This window comes from Octopus sinensis, linkage group LG6 (genome assembly GCF_006345805.1).
Source record: "Octopus sinensis linkage group LG6, ASM634580v1, whole genome shotgun sequence".
NCBI lineage: Eukaryota > Metazoa > Mollusca > Cephalopoda > Octopoda > Octopodidae > Octopus > Octopus sinensis.
This window is the reverse complement of record NC_043002.1, coordinates 55,182,027-55,197,640: the sequence shown is the minus strand read 5'-3', so window position 1 is coordinate 55,197,640 and position 15,614 is coordinate 55,182,027. Positions and strand designations below refer to the sequence as shown.

The window sequence follows — 15,614 nt, the reverse complement described above, 5'->3', positions numbered from 1 at the left end:
TTATATTGTGTGAGTATAAATTAGTTGCTCTAATTCTCTTAAGCTACTGCTATTTATGCAAAATTGGTTCTTTGCTTCTCTGGGTTTGATATATTGGTGTAGATCAGGGCCGTAACTAGGGTAAACGGCGCCCCGAGCAAGTGTCAAAATTGCGCCCCCTCAAAGTGGTGCCCAGGGCATGTGCCCTGCTTGCCCCACCCTAGCTACGCCCCTGGTGTAAACACCCCTGATGAGAAGCCAATAAGTTTCGAAAATCGATTAGCGCTGTTCATTATCGTTTCTACAATTATCAGGGAAATAGTTAGATTTGCCCTGTTTGTATGTCTACCGTGCAGGTTTCTATATGTATGGAGAGGAGTGTATGTGCTTCACACAAGTGTGCGAGTGGTTCAACCGTTTCCAAGATGGCCGAAAAAATGTCGATATTGACGAACGTTCTGAGAGACCCGCAACCAGAAAAACTGAGAAAAGCATCGCAGGTGTGCGTGTAGCTGTGAGGGGAAATCATCGAATCACCATCAGTGAGTTATCAGAGGACGTGCAGATTAGTTATGGTTCAGTTCAGTATCACTAAAGATTTGGGTATGAGATGTGTGTCTGCCAAGTTTGTGCCAAAACTGCTTTCAGCTGACCAAAAGGACACTAAGGTTTCAGTTGCACAAGATCTCCTTGATTGTGTCGAGAACTTTGAAAAGTTTGCTTAGGCTTCTGAGCAGGTATTGCCAAGATTTTGGAAAAATTTGTTGTAAATAGTGGTAGTGAGCAAGAACGCTAAAACTTAGTGCGCATGCACAGCAGAGAACAAGGTCAATCTTTGTCAAGCAGCTTTACTCTGCGTGTTTTAGCTTCATTACTATGGCAACAGACCGGATATTTATTGATCAGATCCTATATATATATATATATGATTTAATTATTTTAATTTCTAAAGTTTGAATCGAAACAGCTGTCAGAGATTGTCTCTTTTTGTAATTAATAATTATTGATTTATCTCTATTTCCTTATTTATATATATATATATATATATATATATATATATATATATATATATATATATATATATATATATATATATAAGCGGGACCAGCCATCTGAATGTGGCTAGGGACAGGGCGGGGTGGTGGGGGTGTTACTGATGCATTTAGCCCCAGGCGACTATAGACGTCACCAGGAGAGCCGACACCATCACGGTGTCCTTGCTAGCCTGCAAAGGGAGATCAGCCTCCCCGAAGAAACGGATGTTACACACGGACCGGTTTCGAGGTATTGCCTCTCGTCAGCGCATGGCAAACACCGCTCTTCGTTGAGGGACTTCCTCTACAGGCTAGAAATATATAGATTTTCACTGTAAACACAGTCACTGGCGTCGAAAATCTGTTCGATAACAATAATAGCCACATTCAGATGGCTGGTCCCGCTTATATTACAGAGCAGTTACTGTTTATACCTCGCTTAGAGATTTATTATTGTTATCTAACAGATTTTCGACGCCAGTGACAGATAGTGTGTCTATGGCCAGCTGGAGGAGTGTGTCCTCCTGGGGCTAAAAACTACAGTAGCATCCACCCTTAGGGGTTAGCCATATTGAAATGGCAAAAATACGTCACGATATATATATATATATATATATATATATATATATATATATATATAGTACATTGATCACAGCTGGTGGATTTCGGGGATGAGCTTGCAGCTGTCCCCATTCACTGACCTCCCTATCAACTGAATTCGCATCAAAAGTGATTGAGTATTCAACACACATTTAACGTAATTCATGAACCGAATACCCTAAGTATTAAACCACGTGCCTTCACTTACGCTCCCTCGCTCGCATGGCCGAGTGGTTAAGAAGTTTTCTTTGCACTCATGAGGTCCATGGTTCAATACTGCTGTGTAACTATAGAATTCAGGGGACATTTATCTGCTTTGGGTGGATCCTAAACCTTGTGAATGAGAATTAGTTGATGGGCAATATGGAAGAGTATTACAATAATTGATCTTATAATTAAGACGCTCTGTTTTGTAATAGTGTCCTAGTGTTTCTGTTTGGGTGTTACCTTTAAAAGCACAAATGTCTTTGAAATACTCCAATCATTTGCATAAAAAAAGCCGTCGTTCAGTTTATCAAACCACAGAAATACTCTTTGTGGAGACTTAGATAAATAAAACGCATACAGTAACCCTCAACTATCGCGGGTGTTATGTTCCAAAACCTCCCTCAGAAATGATTAAAATCTAAAAAAAATCAATACCTATCGGCTGCAGAAACCCGCGATATACTGAGGAGTCCACCATATAAATTGACATATGTTAGCCAGAAAAATCCATGGTGTACTGAGTGCACGATAAGTAAACCGTGATATGGCGAGGGATTGCTGTGCTCTGATATAAAGATTTCAACATGTCATGGCGATTGTACACATAAGCATTCCTTTGAGGGGATCCTTTTCTGTGTGTTTCTCTGTCCCCCCTCTCTCCCTCTCCATGTCCATTCTTTCTTTCAGAAAAAGAGTCTATACATAAGACTCTCCTTTCTTTTTAACCAAGCACAAACTTTCCTAAGCACAAACTTAATACACCGTTTTTGTTTTTCATTACTCTTTGTTTTTGTTTCTAGTTTTGTTTTTTTTACCTCGTCTTCGTGTTATATTTTTTGCATCATATCTTAGTAGCTCCATTTTTTTTCTGTAGCTACTGTCATTGTTGCGTATATGAACAGATTGACAGCTTGTTTCTCTGAGATTGGTCAGATTGATGTCGACGCCTCTGGTGAGAATCTGATAATGTTAAAAAATCGATTAACATTGTTCGTCCTTTTCCCAATCTACAGAGAAACAGTTAAAGTAACCCTGTTCATAAAAGTACCCTATAGGTTACATATACCATACCATCATACTTTGATGCCGTGTGGACTAAGAGTCCCTTTGACAGGACCCCTAATATTTATGCAAATTAGTAACCCCAGTCTTCTGTGACTGCAGGATTTGTTGAGTCTGTAAACAGATTGGTTGCTTGATTGATCAAATGGATGTGAACCCTCTGAGAATCTAATGATCTGAAAACCGATCAACCCATTTTAAACCACTGTCCTCGTTTGAGGACAGTTGTATTCGGTTTATTTACTGCAGTAAAGGTTAACTGGACGCTTCCGTATGCTTGTTATCCCTATTTATATAACTATCTTCAAAATTTCGTTAGGGCTGACCTAGGTTAAAATGGGTTAAGGTTTTTTATCACATTTTCAATCCATTAAGAAGCAGATAAATTAGCCACGTCTGGTGATTTATGACATGTATCATTTTTCCATGTTTGCATGGATCTGACAGTTCTACAGGAGCTGGTGACCCAGAGAACTGCACCAACCACTGCTGTCTGCTTTGACATGGGTTCTACAGCTAGATGCTCTTCCTGATACCAACTACTTTACAGAGTGTACAGGGTGCTGTTTCCATAGCACTGGCACTAGTGGGGTCACCAAGTAACCTCCAAGAAAAAGCCCCTCAACTGAGTGGGGGGGAGTACTATTGAGGGAGTGGATTTTGTGTCAGGTGTTGATAGAGGGACAGAAAAGGCGTCTTGTTTTTGGCGGGTACTTGGTCATCTCAATCGGAGAAGATGGGGGTGGTGAAGATGGGGCAGGACATACCCTCAAGTTACAGAAGGGGGTGGACATAAGGGAAGTGGTATGGGTGGGTAAGTGGAATTGTGAAGAGAGGCGAGGGGAAGGGGTGAATGCCGAGAGTGGTGGACACGGGTAGAGATGAGGTCAATCGTGAACATCAGTTGGAGGGGAAGGTGGATCATGTAGATGTAGGCCAGAGGACAATACGTGGCAGCAGAAATGTTGTAAAGCGTGTGGGGTGGAACGCATGTGTACACACACACGGACGTACGGACACGGGCGGACGGACGGACACGGACGGACAAACAGAACCTGTACAGCTAAATAGAAAATGATATAATATTGATGAACTCAGGATGTGTATATCATTTCTCTATTCCCAGTATGTGTGTGTGTGTGTAATCAACTGAATGTGTATAATTAATGCTTTTATCTATTTTCTCTCCAGTCATTAGTGGTGGTCCGTTGGATACAAAGAGCTACAAACTGGCAAGTTTCCACTTTCATTGGGGCAGCAATGATTCCCATGGTTCTGAACACACAATAAACAGCCAAGCATACCCGGCAGAGGTAACATCTTAAGTGTGTCTTTTTTTATATATATATATAAACCAGTTTTTAAAATGTCCTTACTCTTCACCACAAAAGAAATCTATGTACAAACAGACCGAGTTGTATAAGGTAAACTTATACGTACATACATATGTGTGTGTGTAACAGGCTCCCTTCAGTCTCTATCTACGAATTCCACTCATGCGGTTGTGATCGGGCCCGACGCTGTAGTAGATGACACTTGCCGGAGGTGCCACGCAGTGAAACTCGACCCAAATCCATGCATTTGGGAAACAAACAATGCTTGAACCTTTATATATACACACACACACATTAATGAAATGAGGAAACAAAATTCCTGTTAAAAAATACTTGTACAATGAAGAGAAAAATAAGCTCAATAATCAATGTTAATCAAATTTGGTGAATAATGAAGGGAAACAACTCCGAAATGTTCGGTATAAAGATTAAATATGCAGCATTATTATCTTAATGGAATCAGATGAGGAGGTTGAAAGGGTTGTCGTTATAAAAATTATAATACAATATATAATGAAAGAAGAGTTAAAAATCCCGTCCAATACTCTATAAGCTTTCTGTGAGGAAAACAAATTTGGCTAACTGAATTGTCCTATGATAAATATAGAAGTTCACACAATCCATACTTTAACAAGCTGTCAAATTTGACAGATGACGGTAAACTTGGCATGGCGTTATTGTACCTTTATATGTATGTATATATATTGTATGTATATATATTTGTATGTATATATATATATATATATATATATATTATATATATATATATATATATATATATATGAAATATTGTACAAACATGCAATAAAAACTTATGATAGCATGAAATTATAACATTATCACAATTTAGTCATGATCAGCTTAAGTGAAACCGGTTTCAGCTGAGTTGGTAACAAAAGGTTAAACTGATATTCAACCCTCTAAGCTTTCTTTCAATTAGCATCTTTTAATTACAAGCCCCTTCTTTCCTTCGTTGTATTTCCTTATACAAAGTGGTCTCAAGCCTTGTTTCAGACACAATTATATAACGACATAAGGTGTTCAGCTTTGGTTTATAGCATGATTCTGATTTTATTTCGTTTTGTATTTTTAAAAATTTCATCCTCAACCTTTAAATGCTTCTTTGAAATTTCAGTTACATTTGGTTCACTGGAACTACAACAAATACGATACATTTGCAGAAGCTGCAGCTGCCGATGATGGGTTGTCTGTCTTAGGTGTCATGCTAAAGGTACATTTTTGTTCTTCTAAATTGGTACTGATCCTGCAGATCCATGATCAAAAACATTCCACAGCCATCACCATCCTTCCTCCCTCCTACTTTTCAATTAGTCTATCTAGGACTACATTATCAAATATGTTCTTCATTTATTAAGACAGTAAGATGTGATTTGAGGAGGATTTGGCTGCTATTCTTTACAAGTCAAGTAACTACCTTGAATAAAGGAGTCTCTCTTCAAATAAAGACCAATCTGTGAACTGCAAAAATTCCATATTTTATAATACTTGGGGTCATAACATGTAAGCCTAGTTGGCGCTAGGAGCCTGATGTAAATAGTGCACAGGTTTATGAAATCTCAATGAAGGTGAGTGATTAGGGTGTTGCACTGACAATCACAAGATTGTGGTTTCAATTCACAAGCCAGATGGAAAAGAAATAAGATGGAATTTTGTGTTTTTGAGAAAAGCCCTTCCTTTCCATATTGTTCCAGTCCATTCAGCTGTTGTGATCTCAGTTGTTCACCATGGAAACTGGGCAATCTGCCCTATAAGTAAGGTCCTGGGGTTCATCATGATGATGAAGATTGTTTAACCCTAGGTCATTCCTGACTAGAAAAAGCCTATCATCAAAGGCTTTTGCTTCTAAGATCATATCTTTTTATATATATTTAGGACTACATTTTGCAGAACGTGTGGTTTGTTTATAAGATGGTGGAATAGTATCTGAGAAATTTGGTTGTTATTTCTAGCACATGAAGCAGCTATATGGTGGCACTGTTGCTGGTTAATGAAATTATCCATAATTTGATAAGATTGACTCAACGAACTGAAACATCTCCGGCACCATTTCTGACATTGTACAGTTGTGAGAAATCACTTGAGGACAGGGCAATGTGTGGAATTATTGAAGAGAGGGACCAACAATCCGTTCCTGTTTGATATGTTTTGTCTCTTTTGTCCTTTTTAGGGTCAATAAAGGTTTGTGTCAGTGAAGGACTAGAAGCATTTCAATTGTTTTGCCCCTTCCTGAAACACTCTAGCTTTGTGCTTAGTTCAAAAAATACTTTTTTAGTTTTGTTGTTGTTGTTGTTGTTGTTATTGTTATTATTATTATTATTATTATTATTATTATTATTATTATTATTATTATTACTATTATCATCATCATCATCATTATTATTATTATTATTATTATTATTATTATTATTATTATTATTATTATTATTACAGTGGTGAGCTGGTAGAATTGTTAGCATACCAGGAAAATTACTTAGCATCATCATCATCCTCATCATCGTTTAATGTCCACTTCCCAAGCTAGCATAGGTTGGATGATTTGACTGAGGACTGGCGAACCAGATGGCTGCACCAGGCTTCAATCTGATCTGGCAGGGTTTTGCCGGGGTTGACTTTGCCTTTCATTCTTTCGGGGTTGATAAAACAAGTACCAGTTAAATACTAGGGTTGATGTAATCAACTCCTCCCCACCTCCCCCAAGCTGCCTTTGTAGCAAAATTTGAAACCATTATTATTATTTGGTGCCGCCTAACTGGCTCCTGTGCCAGTGACATGTAAAAAGCACCATTCAAGCATGGCCATTACCAGTGCCACCTGACTGGCCCTCATGCTAGTAGCATGTAAAATGCCTCTGCTACAGTCTCAGAGTGGTTGGTGTTAGGAAGGGCATCCAGCTGTAGAAACCTCTGCCAGATTAGATTGGAACCCAGTACAGCCTTCTGGCTTGCCAGTCCCCAGTCAAACCGTCCAACCCATGACAGCATGGAAAACAGACATTAAATGATGATTATTTAAGGTGGCGAGCTGACAGAACCATTAGCATGCCAGACAAATGCTTAGTATTTTATCCGTCTTCAGGTTCAGAGTTCAAATTCCACCAAGGTTGACTTTGCCTTTCATCCTTTTGGGGTCAATAAAAGAAACATCAGTCAAGTACTGGTGTCGACATAATCAACTCATCTATCCCCTCAAAATTACTGGCCTTGTACTTCAGTTGGACCCAATTATTATTTAGAATGGTGAATTGATAGAATTAAGACAGCATTGGGAAAATGGCTTGCAGGATTTCTTCCAAGACTTTATATTCTAAGTTCAAATCCTGCAGTTGTTGACTTTACTGGTCATCTTTTCAGGACTAGGGTCAGTGGTAGTGACCATCCTCTCATCCCAACTCCTCCATATTACTGGCCTTCTGCCTAAATTAGAATCCATTGTTATTAGCACCACTGCTGTCACCTTTCTTTGGGTCATGAAGGATAAAGTGGCAAAGGTCAAAAGGTTGTTTGGTGGATACAACTGAAGGACAGAGCAAAGAGTCCTCCCCTTCAATCAAACCTTCCTCAACTTTGAGTTTCACTTAGAGAAGAGAGAGAGAGATGCTATCTTCCAGTAAACTTGTTGAAAAGTGAATGACAAGAATAACCTGAGTGAATTGGTTTAATGTCAGCCTGCTCCTACAGCCTGCTCCTACAGCCTGCTCCCACAGCCTACTCCTACAGGCTGGGGAATACAGCTGCAGGAAGGCACTTACCTTTGAAAATCAAACTAATCCTGGATACAGGGATTTCTTTGATTGACCCCAAGTGATAATCCCCGCCTTGGTATATTATGTGTATATGGTTTGGAAAGGATGTAGCCTAGTGGGTAGGGGTGTTAGCTTCATGACCATAATGCCATGGATCCAGTTCCTTGACTGGGTAAGCATGTTGTGTCCTTAAGCAAGGCACTTCATTTCATTTTGCTACTACCAACCTAGTGTTGATACAGCTCTCTCTCTCTCTCTCTCCCTCCCTCCAGCTGTCACCACCTGGATGTCCTGAGTCAAGAGTGAGTTGTCCAACAGGGTGTCTGTCTGCTCACAACCAAACAGACCCCTAAAACAATTCCAAGCTGCCTGGTCACACACTTTTTTGCTGCAAGGGACAGCTTTGATTCTGTTGTTTTGTTTTGTTTCATTTCATTCCATTTCTGGGTAGCCCCCACCCCCAACATACTAACATCCCTACCCCAATGCACCCTTTTAATAACCTGCCCATCCAACGTTCCCTCATTGGTCACCTTTTATAACATGTCCAGAGAATTTGCTGTAAACATTTTTGCCTGAAGAAATTTCACTGCAAAGTAAACAGAATGTAGTGATGTGGAATATCAGCAAGAATATGGTTACAGTGGAAGAACCTGAAGGAAGAGTTCTGCTAAAGACTTACACAATAAAGTCTCACACATCTGATACTGGGAACTGAAATCTTTGATTAACTGAGATTATCCACGCAACTGAGAAAGAGTCTGTTTTACAGTATTTAAAATCTGGAATCAACATACAATCGAAGTAATTACAATTATCTTAATTGAAATCTAATTAGGAACACTTATGTGGTCAGGAAAAGAAAACATTAAGTCATTTAATACAGTTCTATATTTAAGAGATGAGGAATTATGTACATTATTTACATTATTTACATTTGATGGATATTTGTCAAACAAGATGACAAATATCTGTCAAATGTAAATAATGTATATTGTTATTTAATTACATATTTTCCTACGCAGTGAATTTTCCTATGGTAGAAATGATTATGGTGGAAATTCCTATCACCCTTTTATAAGACTATTAAACAATAAATTACGTTTGTTATTCCTGTTGTAATTTTTGGTTTTCCTCTCTTCAATTTTTCGCTATTCCACAAAAGATTGGAGAACCAAATGCTGCCCTGAAACAAGTCTGTGATGCCATGGAGAAGGTGACATCTCCTGCTACAAACTTTGTAATGACTTCAGCCTTCGATTTACCTGGTCTGCTTCCTGGTAAGTTCCTCTATTTATTGCATTTCTTTGTGGTTATCTCTGTTGTAAAAAACATGTGGAATCTTCTAATATGAATGACAGAGGCGTCCCTGGGAGCTGCAGTTGAGAAATGCTGGCCTTGAAGGATACGAGAACAGTTGGACAGTAAAGGAAGTGTAATGAGCACACATTGCTATGCTGCAACCCATGCAGTAAACCCATTGTGTCTGTGTGCAATGTGACCCTCAATTCGATGCTGGTCGAGTGGACAGCTGTCATTCAATTGTTTAATCAACTCATTTACTTGTCAACTAATTAATCTGTAATTGACCGAGTATTCCACAGATACATGCACCCTTTGTCCTTAAGCATTCAGATTATTTTGTCAAATGTAAAGCTTATTTAATCAGATTGTTTTGAATGAATCATGCATTATATCCTAGCAATGTGGTTTCAATGATGTGATTGTTTATTTTTATAATGAGATTGTAGGGTGGGTGTGATAGGCTGGATCTACCCAGTTTGAACATGCAACAAGTAGAATATTTTGGGCAGGACATGGCCAGTTTTAATGCTAAAGGGTTAAGCATAACCCTCTAACAGAATCAATGCAACACAGTTTTAGAGCGTGTATTGAGTTCTTTCTTTTGTGCCACCAACACTCATGAAGTCCTCCAGTAGCTTGCAAAACTATGAAATCAGGTGGATGGTCTTTATGCTGGGAGATGAAAGTTGAGGAATGAGAAAATGTGCTGGGGAAGAGCAGATTCCAGTTGTAGATGAGTCACTATCTATAAATGTAGATACAACGACCAGTCACTTATATAGTCTTCTGCTAGCTAAGCACCTGTAAACCTGTTTCTAAAATATCTCCGCCATGGCAACAGATGGTTTGCTACATAATATCACTCTACCAAATCCACTCCCAAGGCTTTGGTCAGCCAGAGGCTATAGAAGAAGACACTTGCCCAAGGTACCATGCAGTGGGACTGAACCTGGAACCATGTGTTTGGGAAGCAAACTTCTTACCACACAGTCACATCTGTGCCTTTTAAACTAACTTCAGTTAAAGAGAACTTCATATAGGATAGTGGTTATAGGGAAAGAGATCAGCACCAGTTTGTCAGAGTTTTGTGCTTCATGAACATACATCATGGGGATGTCATGTGACACATTGTGCCTTAGTTCAGGTTTTGCAATTACAAGAAGAGAGTAGAGTAGACACTGCACAAACTGACTTTTTCCATTAAAAGCAAACTCTTTCTCCTGATTGCTCAATAAGGATGTGTTTCTTTATTTTAATTGTTATCAAACTTTGGTGAGAGGAAATCAAGGTGAGTGAAACAAGTAAAGGATGTTGCTGGAAGTTTCTCACTGAAACTCTGCAAAGAAATAACATAGTACTTTATTTACATTATTTCCATTTTTTGGATATTTTGTCCTCATCTCATTTGTTGTTAACACAACATTTCGGCTGATATACCCTCCAACCTTCATCAGGTGTCTTGAGGAAATTTCGAACCTGAGTTCTCATTCCTAAGGTATTTTTCAATGTTATTATTATTCAGGTTACTGCTTGGAATCGAACTCAGAATCTTGGGGTTCGTAGCCCATGGTCTTAACCACTATGCCATATGCCCACAAGCTTATGGCAGTGACCAGAATGATAATAATAATAATATCGAAAAATACTTTGGGAATGAGAACCCAGGTTCAAAATTTCCCCAAGACACCTGATGAAGGCTGGAGGGTATATCAACCGAAACGTTGTGTTAACAATAAACAAGATGAAGAGAAATATCCGTCAAATGTAAATAATGTAAATAATTCCTCATCTCTTAAATATAGAACAACATAGTACTTCTACATTCTTCCCAGCAGAAGAACCCATTATACCAGTGTGTGTGTGCACGGAGATGCTTGTTTGTCCATTATTCTACTTTCCCATGTTAGCAGGGATTTGATGAATATATTATTGAAGCATAGTCTTACAAATGAATGCTCTTCCTGTCACTAACCCTTACCTACTTTTCCAGGAAGGGATCTCTTATTTCATGTCTTTTGAAGGCACAAAGAAAATAGACAAGAAAAGTGACAACAATGTCACTCAAAGCTCACTTTTGTAAAGTGCAAATGTAGACACACATACATAAATGCTACACACACACATCCGTTGATTACCCAAAAGTGATAAATTGCAGGACTCAATACCCATGAAGAGCCTTCTTTAATACATCATAACTGAAAGGTTTCAATTTCCAGTAACTCTGAGTTGCTCGTTCCAATCAGTGAATATTCCAAACGAAACCTGGTTTACTTTACCAGTTGATAATTGGAAATGAACAGCTTGGAAAACTCAAATCCAAGCTTTTCAGTCACACACACACTCCAGACCCCTTTCAGTTTCTATCTACCATATTCCCTCACAAGGTTTTGGTCAACCCAGGGCTACAACAGATGTCCTCCCCACCCCCACCAGCTAATTGTGAAGCTTTAAAACTTGGATTCCAGTTTCTGTTTCTTTCTGTGACTTTTATTGAAATTATTATTTTTCTAAATACTTTATTGCTGACCAAAATAATAAAAATTCCTGTTTATTCTTCAGGTGACATCAACAAATTTTATACTTACCCTGGTTCCTTGACCACCCCTCCATGTCATGAAAGTGTCACTTGGATTGTCTGTCAGGAAACAATTGGCTGTTCCAAAGAACAGGTAAACAAAAAAATATTTTTTTAATTATTCCTTAATGTGATTGGAAGGTCGAACACTGAATCCCTGTTTTTATAGAATTTTGTGGAAGAGAAAATAGAGTAACTGGAGAAATTTGGTGCCATGAATGTTTTGTCTAAAAAAAGAAGAGATTAGTAGAGAGCTAAAGAAAGTTCCAGAAGATGTTCCATTCTGGAGTAGAATGATTGAGTTTAGGGGTGTGAGGATGCAGCTGCTCCAAGAAGAATGTCTTTGAATCCCCAAGGAACTTTTTTTAAAGGCCCAGTGCTTTGTTCTGCTTCAATTGCATCCAATGAAATAAATTTTCTTTTGAATGGAATCCCCTTTTCTCAGCTAAAATATCCAAATGATTGAGTCCCTAAGTATGGCAGTTGTATCTGTTAATGCTCTGAAGAATTGTGCTGGCCAAATATACAATGAAGACCACAATGGAATTAAATATTCAAATAGTTTGTCCCGTTCGTCAGTTCTGTTGTAGATTTGGTATGAAGAGAACTGTCACACTTATTTGGTTACAGCAGAAAGCCATTCAAACTTCTGTTGACAAGAAAAGTGACAACAACATCCGTCATAATTCATTTTTGTCAAACACTTAGTGATGGCTCAGTGCTCAACTGGCACTCTATCAGTTATGAAGACAAGAGTTCCTGTTGATCAATGGAACAGCCAGTTCATGGAATGAATGTGCAAGTGGGTGAGCACTTCACAGACACATGTACCGTTAATGTAGTTCTTAGGAAGATTCAGTGTGATGCAGAATGTGACATGGTTGGGCCCTTTGAAATTACAGGTACAACTCATTTTGGCCAACTGAGTGCAATGGAGCAACATGAAATAAAGTGTGTTGCTCAAGATCCAACACACTGCCAGGAATTGAACTCATGACCTTACAATCGTGAGCCAAATACCCAAACCACTAAGCCATGTGCCTTCTTTAGCTCAGTGCTTACATCATTCCAGGCTTGGGGACATTAGCATGAAGTATTGTTAGGCTTTGTTAACGACACACAATTAATAATAATTAAACAGTTATAAAGTAATTAAGGTAAACAGTTAAGAAATATATTAAGTGGAACATTAATTAATCAGATTAATGGAAAGCCAGAAGACTTCTTCAAATTCTTGAAAGATTTATCAACATTTTATGAATCATTGGACCGTGGCCATGCTGGGGCACCACCTTGAAGGGTCTGGTCAAACAAATCAACCCCAGGACTTATTTCTTAAGCCTGGTAATTATTCTGTTAGTTTCTTTTACCTTGATGCTAAGTTATGGGGCTGTAAACAAACACTAGTTCTCAAGTGATAGTAGTGGGTAAACATACACACGCGTGCATGCACACATTCACACACACACACACACACACACAAGAGAGGCTTGCAGGAGGACTGAACCTGGAACCATGGGGCTGGGAAACATTTCTTTCTTTTTCCTGTCAAGTCGTCATCCAGAATTACTTTATATTTGTTTTGTAGAACATGACTAGTGTCTGTGTGTTATTATAATTGTATACCCATGCTAGCATGGAAAATGGGCGTTAAACGATGATATGATGATGATGATGATGATGATGTTTTTGTATAACAAGATTGTTCTGTTTGAATCGCTCTGTATGTGTGCGTGTAGTCACATATTTGTGTGTCTGTATGTGTGTGTGTTAACATTATTGTTCAGGTATATGTTAGTACAACAAGTGTTCTTTGTATGTTGTGTGTGTATAAATTCCCTGCTGCTGCTGCTGTTGTGCAAACCATTGCCATTTAATCTTCAGTTTCTCAAAGATATTCCATTGACTGCTGCAACAATGTCTCATTCTTTACATGTTTATTTCTCATTACTCTTTCTTTATTTTTCATTAATTCCTTATTAATATTTCTAAAAGTAAACCTCCACCAACTCCAATTACACTAATTGACAAACCAGAATTTTGTCGTTAACAAAATTTAACAATTTCGCAATCAGGTAATTCAGTCAAATGAAATATTTATTTATTCACATCGTCTTTGAATAAATTGTCGCAGATTAACAAGATTTCAATGATGCAATTGTCTAGTTTTAGAATGACACTGTAGGGTAAGTGTGAGAAGCCAGATCTGGTCAGCTTGAACATCAAACACAGAATATTTGGGCTGGATGTGGCTGGTTAAAATGCTAAAGGGTTTAATGAGGGTTGGCAGCAGCTTCTCAAAGTAGGGGGGGGGGGTTCTTTGTGGGCACCATTTCTATGGGTGAAGGGGACAAACAAGGTGGTTGGGAGTGGATAGGTACATTTCTTTTATCTCTTACTTGTTTCAGTCACTGAATTGTGGCCATGCTGGGGCATAACCTTGAAGGGTTTTAATCCCATGTACTCATGTTTTAAAATTTTATTAATATCTTTTGCCAAACTGCTAAGTTATGGGCATGCACAAAAAAACAAAACCAGTTAAGTGAAGGTGGTGAGACACACACACACACACACATACGTGGGTGTGGGCGTGTATATATAATAGCTTATACACAGTTTCCTGTCTACCAAATTCACTCACAATCCTGTATTGGTCAACCCAGATCTATACCAGAAGATCCTTTAAGGTGCCACTTCAGATTGAACCAGAAACTGCCTCGTTGCAAGACAAGCTCTTTAGTCACACAGCAATGCCTGCCCCATGTGGACAGTTTTGCTTTTGTCTCCTCCTTAGAAGTGTTTAAAGATAATTGCTTGATATAATATTTTGATAAACTGTTTGCCACAATCATAACAATAACCAATGACTTCAAAATGTGATAAAGTAAATAAGACAAAACTGGGTAGATCTCTTTTCTAGTATAGGCACAAGGCCTGATATTATTGGGGAAGGGAGGGAGTCAATTACATTGGACCTAGGGCTCAACTCGTAACTATTTCAGCCTTGAAGAATTTGAACTTGAGGATCTAAACACCAAAGAAACGCTGCTCAACATTTTGTTCTGTGCCCTAATGTTTCTGCCAGGTTGCCACCTTAAAACTGGACATATATAATCTCTGTTTTAGTAAATTATACCCAAAAGCCAAAATATAATGTAAGATATTAAAATATGTGGATATTTCCTTACATGTAATAAAGGCTGCCACTGCACCTGTTATCTCTTAGATAACATCTTGATGTAGGTGAGCATATATTTATACATATATATATATATATATATTATATATATATATATATATATATATATATATATATATATAGAGAGAGAGAGAGAGAGAGAGAGAGAGAGAGAGAGAGATAATCATTATTTAACATTGTCCATGAGTTGGATAGCTTGATCAGAGCTGGCAAGCTGCACCAGGTTCCAGTTTGATTTGGCATGGTTTCTCTGGCTGGATGCCCTTCCTAATGCCAACCACTTTACAGTGTTTGCTGGGTGCTTTAACATAGTACTGCACGAGCGCTTGTACATGGCACTGGCATGAGTGCAACCACACAGTACTCTTGCAGATCAGTCCTCTTCCCCAGGGGCAGCAGCCTTATCACTTTTACTATGGCAGATGAGTTTTCTTAGGTACAACAAGATGTCAGGTATTTGGGTCTTTTATCATCTCGTCTAAAAGGTTATATATATTGTACCTTGAGGCACCACCTGGACACCTCAACCAATATTTATCTCTTTTCAGCTCTTACT

General features: G+C 38.5%; 1 protein-coding gene across 2 annotated transcripts in view; it reads left to right on the top strand.

Moving 5' to 3' along the window:
• LOC115213348 (carbonic anhydrase 2) overlaps positions 1-15,614 on the top strand; it is a 104,301-nt gene that overhangs the window by 87,604 nt on the left and 1,083 nt on the right. For both annotated transcript variants that reach the window (XM_029782285.2, XM_029782286.2), the window contains exons 4-7: positions 4,074-4,195; positions 5,352-5,447; positions 9,145-9,259; positions 11,844-11,953. In XM_029782285.2, the coding sequence (XP_029638145.1) occupies positions 4,074-4,195; positions 5,352-5,447; positions 9,145-9,259; positions 11,844-11,953 (443 nt within the window). The remainder of the gene's footprint in view (positions 1-4,073; positions 4,196-5,351; positions 5,448-9,144; positions 9,260-11,843; positions 11,954-15,614) is intronic.